The sequence below is a fragment of the Anomalospiza imberbis genome, chromosome 16, assembly GCF_031753505.1.
Source record: "Anomalospiza imberbis isolate Cuckoo-Finch-1a 21T00152 chromosome 16, ASM3175350v1, whole genome shotgun sequence".
NCBI classification, from domain to species: Eukaryota; Metazoa; Chordata; class Aves; order Passeriformes; family Viduidae; genus Anomalospiza; species Anomalospiza imberbis.
This window is the reverse complement of record NC_089696.1, coordinates 11,470,509-11,477,500: the sequence shown is the minus strand read 5'-3', so window position 1 is coordinate 11,477,500 and position 6,992 is coordinate 11,470,509. Positions and strand designations below refer to the sequence as shown.

The 6,992-nt window shown below is 58.0% G+C and overlaps 1 protein-coding gene across 2 annotated transcripts; it reads right to left on the bottom strand.

Moving 5' to 3' along the window:
• Positions 1 to 384: 384 nt before the first annotated feature.
• Positions 385 to 5,108, bottom strand: UNCX (UNC homeobox). 2 transcript variants are annotated; one of them, XM_068207031.1, is made up of 4 exons: positions 4,489 to 4,630; positions 3,476 to 3,576; positions 3,173 to 3,348; positions 385 to 1,533 (listed from the first exon to the last, which is right to left on the bottom strand). In XM_068207031.1, the coding sequence occupies exons 2-4, from the start codon at positions 3,540 to 3,542 to the stop codon at positions 487 to 489; spliced, it is 1,290 nt and encodes a 429-aa protein (XP_068063132.1). In that variant the 5' UTR covers positions 3,543 to 3,576; positions 4,489 to 4,630; the 3' UTR covers positions 385 to 486. The 2 variants fall into 2 exon arrangements, with proteins under 2 accessions (XP_068063132.1, XP_068063131.1); XM_068207030.1 differs by lacking the exon at positions 3,476 to 3,576 and having other exon boundaries at positions 4,489 to 5,108.
• Positions 5,109 to 6,992: the final 1,884 nt, after the last annotated feature.

Genomic DNA, 6,992 nt, shown 5'->3' with positions numbered 1-6,992 from the left:
TATATAAATATTCTTAGACATTTTTGCATTTTACAAGGGTTCTGAGGAGTTCCGTTGTTGTCGCGGTACAGTTTGTCACACCACAAAGTCCAGCTGCTGCTAAGCCTTAACAAACAATTTTCCTTTTTTTTTTTTGTTTTTTTTTTTTTTTTGTTTTTACCCCATTTTCTTTTTTTTTTTTCCCTTTAAATATAAAACCCAAAAAGCTCTAACTGATCACCTGAATCGACCTGTGATAAACTCTAGGGAGACGAAGAGCCGCTGCCTCGGCTGTGCCGCCGCCTCCCGCGAGCTGCGGGCGCGGCGTGCGTGGGGTGAGCGGGGAAGCGCTTCCCCCCGTTTCTCACGGGTGACGGGCGCGGGGGGTGGCGGTGACGTTCTCGGCTGTTTTATTTTTGCTCTTTTTTTTTTTTTTTTTTGTTCTATTTTACTTTTGTTTCTTTTTTTTTTTTTTTTTTTTTTTTTTTTTTCGTTTTGGCCGCCCGGTCAGTCCATGTCCACCTCCTCGCCGTCGGCGTGGCCGCAGTCCGATCTGTCCCTGGCTGTGCTGGCGTCCCGCGCCCGGACCGGCGACTCGGGCCGGGGGAAGCTGCCGCCCTCCGCGGGGGCGGCCGCCGCCGGGTCACCGTGCGCGGCCGCGGAGCGGGGCGAGGCGCCGGCCGGCGCGGGGGGCCCCGACCCCGCCGCGGTCGCCGCCGTGTCCGTGGAGCCGGGGCCGGGCTGAGCACCCGCGGGCGCCGGCTCCGCGCCGCAGCCGGGCGGGCCGGGGTTGGCGGCGGGCAGCGGGGAGTCCCGGGGGGGCTGGCCGGCCTCGGGGCCCGGGCTGGCCTTGAGGGCGGTCTGCGGGACGAGGAAGCCCAGGGGCTGGGTGATGGGGTAGAGCAAGAAGTGTCCTTTGCCGATGAGGGTGCGTGGGGCGCAGGGGGGCAGGCTGGGGAAGTCCGGGGCGGCCTTGCGGCGGGGCGGTGAGTCGGAGAGGAGGCTCTCCACGCTGAACGGGTTGAGCTTGTGGAAGCTGCCGGCGCCGCGGGGCCCCCCCGCGCCCCCGCTGCCGTCCCCCGACGGGGCGGCCGCGCAGTCCTTGTCGGGCGGGCGCTGGAGCCGCCCGCTCCCGCTTCTTTGGCTGGGGTAGAAGGGCTCGGCCGTCTGGTCGCAGGTGCCGGGGGGCGGCTCGGAGGGGGCGGCGGCGGCGGAGAGCGGCGGATGGGGCGGCGGGGGCTGCCCGCGGGGTTTGGCCTCAGGCGGGGCGGGCGAGAGGCCTCCCCCGCCGCCGCTGTCGCTGTCGGAGCTGGGCGTGCTGTGGAGGGAGAGGGCGCTGGGAGAGTGCGGGTGGCGGCTTTGGCTTTTGAGTAGCTTCTTCTCGTGCTTTCTCTTCTTCTTCTCCATCTTCTCCAGCTCCTTCCGGGCGATCTCCTCGGGGTCCATGGGCTCCCCGCTGCACGTCGTGGGGTGAGAGTTGTGAGCCGGCCGCCCCGGGCCCTTCTTCGTGTTCTCTTTCTTTCTCCATTTGGCCCGGCGGTTTTGGAACCAGACCTACACACCGAACAACGAGAAGCAATTAACACCCAGCGCACCGGCCCCCCGCGGTGGCCAGGGCGGAGGGAGGGGGCGGAGGGGAGAAGCGCTGCTCAGGCCTCCCTCGTCCACCCCTTCGAGGTGCCGGCAGCCCCCTTCCAGGACCGGGGCCTCTGAGAAACGGAGAGCAGGGGAGGGGGTAGGAAGAGATATCCACACTTCTTTAAAAGCGTAGGGAAAAAAACAAAAAGCAAGAAGGGGGTGCACACTCACGCACACACACGCTGCACCCTGCCCGAACCGCTGCCACGAGGAGGAGATGGGATTCCACAGCCCCCCAGCTTTTCCCTGTGGCCGAGGGGTGCAGAAGCACCGATCGCTGGCCCGATTCCCCCGCAGCAGCACGCAAAATGCGATAAACACAGCACAATAAACGGCTGGAAGTGAGGGGGTGCGGGGGGGACACGACGGACGGTGCCTCGCCCAGACGTGCGGAGTTCGGACCTCGAGCCCCTCCCGGGAGCCGGAGCAGAGGAGTTGGTTCAGCCCAAAATGGGGTTTGGTTGGGTTTGTTATAGATAGATCATAGGGGATAACTGAAAATAAAACCTCTCTGCTCCGGCCGTGCTCCTGCCTGCCTTGGCAGGTCCCCGGTGTTCCCGCAGCCCGTGGGCACATGCGTCCCTCCTCGCTCCCTCGGGGCTGCTGGCAGCGCCTGTCCCGGCCGGACCATGACCCCAGCTCGGGAGCACCGCGCCAATACCGGTGCCCGATGCCGGCTCCTTCCCCCGGCCGGGCTCCGCAGGCTCCCCGAGCACGGCGAGAGGCGGCTCTGGGAGCCGGCGCGGCAGGGAAAGCGGCTGGAAGGACACGGTGAAGCAAAGCCTATGGAGGAACCGCGGACAACGGCGCTGCCTCATCCCGGGGGGCCCGTCCCCGACTCCCGGGGTGGATTTAAGGACGCATTCTCCGCACACGCAGCCCAGCGAAGCCGCCCCCGCACGGCCGCGGGTTCCGGCAAGATGCGGGGCCGCAGCTCGGCCTCGCCGCCCGCTCGCAGCCACCGCGGCACTAAACAGCATCCCGAGATCCAACAGCCACCCCGTATCCCCCCATCCACTTCCCATTTATTTTTTGGAAGATCCACTGAAACAGATGGGTGCTTCCCATCCCCATCCCGCACCGCCGAGGGCCTGAGCAGCTCGTTAAAATTAAGTTTTACAAGTTTCACTTGCTTTCGATGCATCTACGAGCTTTATTGACATTCTCCAGCATACCCTGGCCCGTGATTAAGCCTCATATTTGCATGCTAATTTTCTCGCCCTTGACTCATTTAAGAAAAATGTTTACAGTGGAAAATCACACTAAAAATGTTAAGGGAAGCCAGGCTGGGTTACTACTCTTCTCGTTTTGCAAGATTTAAAAAAAAATAGGGTAGTGATAGTGATAATAATAATAATAATAATAATAATAATGATAAAATAAGACAGCAAGCAGCAGCGCAAGGCAGGGAACAAAAGGGCCGGGAGGCGCGGGGCTGCGGCCCAAGCGCACAGGGCCCGTCCCGGAGCAGGGTCCGAGGGGCCTCCCCGGGGACTGCTCGGCGCATGGAGACAGCGGGGAGGGGGTGGGAAAGGATGGGGGACACGTTTTTTACCTGCACTCTGGACTCCACCAAGTCTAGCCTGAGAGCCAGAGCCTCTCGCATAAACACGTCCGGGTAATGACTCTCATTAAACGCCTTTTCCAGCTCCTCGAGCTGCCAGCCAGTAAAATTGGTGCGGGTTCGTCTTCTTTTACAGCCAGGACTTTCCTTGTCCGGGTCACCCGAGTCTGAAAAAGCAGAAATACCTTCAGGTCCCTGGGAGACAGGCCTTCTCCCCCCCTCCCTGCCATTCACAGGAGCCTTTTAACTTTTGTGCTCGGTAGCGTTGGTAAAAGAGCGGGATTATTCACACACCTGCGCTAAAAATGGGGAGGAACCAGATCTGCCCTCGCCTCCTCCGAAAATGTACTTTACAGAACATTTATTCCTGAAGGAAGCTCTCCACAGGCACTCAGCTGGCAGAGAGAGAGAGAGAAGTTCCAATATTTGCTCCAACCACCAAAGGTTTCATTAAAAAAAAAAAAAATTAAAAGTTCCCCCCCCCCCCTTTCCCTTCCCCAGCCCCTCCGGAGCACCTGCGTGGGTCACAGCTCACGACCCCGTTCCACGCGGGACCCCGGGTGCGGGGCGGCCCCTGGGCCTCCCGCAGTCCCCCGAGCACGGGCGGGCGTGGGGCTGGGATGTTCGCAGCCTCTCCGAGTACGTACAGCTCCAGGCTGGGGATTTTCAGCCCCGCCTGCACCTCCCCTAACGTTTTTTGCCAGGTGTGGAAATTAAGAAAAATCATAATAATTGTAATAATAATAATAATTATAATTTGTGTTTAGTTGAGGTGCAGTGTGGGGCAGCTCCAGGCTTAACCAGAAGGATGTTGGGGGTGTTTTAGTAGCTGAACAATAGCGGTGCCACAGGCCGGTGGGGAGGGAAGGCGGGAGAACGCTTCCATTTGGTTAAATCGTATTAGAAAATAATTATTACCGCTCTTCATTCCCCAAACCCCAGTGATTCCCATTATTATCTTTATTATTATTATCTTTTAGTGGTATGATCCGAGCTGCCGCACGATGAACTTTGGGGGAAGGCACCGGGCCGGGCCCGCTATTGTTCAGGGCACACGCGTGGCCCTGCGCCGGTGGGAGCGGGGAATGCTCTCGGCGCTCGGACCGGGGCCGTCCGCCCCCTCGGGGGGCCAGCACAGCCGCCTACCCTCACCCCCGAGACACCCCAAAATTCGTCGATGAGGACAGTGAGGCTACAGGGGTGCGGTGCTGTTCTTCCTCCGCGCTGACACGCTCCGGGCGGGGAGCGACGGTCGGGTGGCGGGGTGGGGGGGCGGGGGGACACACGCGACTCGGGGCCGCTCCTACCTGCGAGCTTGAAGGGCTGGCTGTCCCCGCTCACCCCGCAGCCGGAGGGGATCAGCGGCGCCGGGTTGACCACAGAGGCGGCGCAGGAGCCGCTCAGTAATCCATCGATGGAGAAGGGCACGGAGGCGGCCGCCGACTGCAGCTGGTGCCCGGCCAGCTCGTAGACGTGGTGGTGCCCGAGCGGGTAAGGGAAGCCCACCATCCCCCCGAACTGGGCATGAGGATGCTCCAGGATGCGGCTGTCCATCATGGGGGCGGCTCTAGGGCGGGGGGTGCCGGCGGGGCTGGGGGCGCTGGCGGCGGGGCGGCTGGGGCCGGGGGTGCTGCTGGCGGAGGAGGCGGCGCGGCGAGGGGCTCATGCTGTAGGGCGCCGGGCGCTTTAACTTTATCAACATCAGGCTCCCAATAATTAGCTCAGGCTGGGGGAATTTGGGACCAATAAGAAACGTTAATCGGTCCTGACGTCAGAGACGTGCCAGTGTGGGGAGCAAACGTTTTCCATATCGATTGCTAATTATACCTGACATCCAGCCTCAATAAACAATATCAGAGCTGTCACAACACGACGAGGGGGGCTTTGATACGAACTCCAGCCCGAGGAGGGCGGCGGGGGCCGGGCGGGCAGGGGGTGCGGCGGGCAGGGGGGGGCGGACGGGAACGCGCGGATCTGCCTGATACCCGGTTAAATACTAAACAGTCAGAGTTACACACACACAGCCTCCCCCCCCACCCCTCCAACCCACCCTCTTCCCCCTTGTCCCCTCCCCTCGCCAAATCACTAATAGATTTCCCTTTAAAACATTCACCAGCGTGTTGTGGGGATTTTTCACCAGAAATGCTCTACTCTCTGAACCTTTAAAGTGATGTTGCTCCAATTACAGAGAGACATTGAGCGGCAAATAGACTGATCCAATAATAGGAGATTCATCATCCGCTCTTTCCAGAGCTGTCACATTGAATTTAAAACTACAAGCCTTTTCATCTCCTCTCCGGCTCTATAACAGGGGAGAGGGGAGGGGGGCAGAGGGGAAAAATGGGGGGGAGAAGGAAAGGAAGGAGAAAAAAATGAAAAAGGAAGAGCCGTTTGCAGCGTTTAGGAGGAGATTTGAGCATATCAATCGAAATCATAATTAATGCAATCTCCTATCGATTCGGCCACAGACACCCCCCTCTCCAGCAGTAACCACAACCTTTGAATTGTGAGCGCAGCCACCACCAGAAGCAGCCTCTGATCACTAAAGAGGAGGCCAAAAACTACTACTACTACTAATTTCTAAAAATCAAACCCAAACAAAGTTCCCACCCCTACATCGCTCCCATTCCCCCCCTTCTCCGCTAGAGCAGCCCATCGCAAACCCCAGGCTTCATCCCGCCAGTCATCCACAGCTCCCAAACAGCCGCCAAACTGATCCTAATTAAATTACGTCTCCATAGAAGTTTTCACCCAGATAAAACATTGATAGATCCCCCCGGTGAATAATTTAAGGGACGGTTCTCCGGCAAAGCGCGGGGCTGGGGACCCTCGGTTTTGTGCCCTCTCCCGGTTAGAGAAACACTTCCCAAGCTCCCAGGAGAGAGGAAGAGGGGGCACTTCCCAGCCCCTCCCATCCCGAGCCTGCTGGACCCGAGTTGGCTGTCCCCTGCGCCGGGGGGACCCAACCTGGCGACCCCCGGGAGGGCCCCCCCGGCCCCGGGGAAGGTGGGAAGAGGGGCGAGGGGAGAAGCAGCGTTTGCCTTTAACAAAGAGGAGAGGGAAAGGGCCGGGCCGGGAAATCAGACAGGGGAAACTCTTTAAATCTTCCTGGGAGGTTCGTGAGGAATTAAATCCTTGGAGCCGGGGGGTGGGCACGGTGGGGTGAGAAAGGGAAAGAAATAAAAATAGGTAGGAAGTAAAAAGGAGAGAGAAGGGAAGGGGAAAGAGGGAGAGACACTTTATCTCTGGAAAACATACAAATAGATTTTCCAGTTATAAAATATCCAGTCAAGATGATCCATTTCCTAGCGCTGGTTTGTGTGGGTATGAGAGAGGGGGAAGTTAAAATTGAAATAAAAAGGAAGTCGACCCTCTAATCTATGCTGTCTGTCCGGAGCTGTATTTATTCACCTAATTGAATGCCATACAATATACTGCTGTATTATTGCTGTTCCCTCCCTCCCCCCTATAGATTAGTTTAATTATGGTCTCCCTGCCTCTGCTTAGAGCTAAAAGGTAGCTTGAATTTGGACTACACAGCCCTAACAGAAATAAGAAAATGATGGGGTTGGTATTAATTCTGGGGTCAAGGGCTTCACTTTTCACCATAATTTAATTTCTTTCTCTATAAATACTAAATGTAAACTGTGTCCACTGGACCAAATTTTGCCTGTAGCAATAAATGCCTCATTTTCTGTCGGATTTCAGGAGAGGAATGCGAGCGGGACGTGTTTCTGAATACAGAATGGTAATCAATCCAGCACAGAACAAGAGAGGGGGGACTTTTCTCTCTCTCCCTCTCTTTATTATA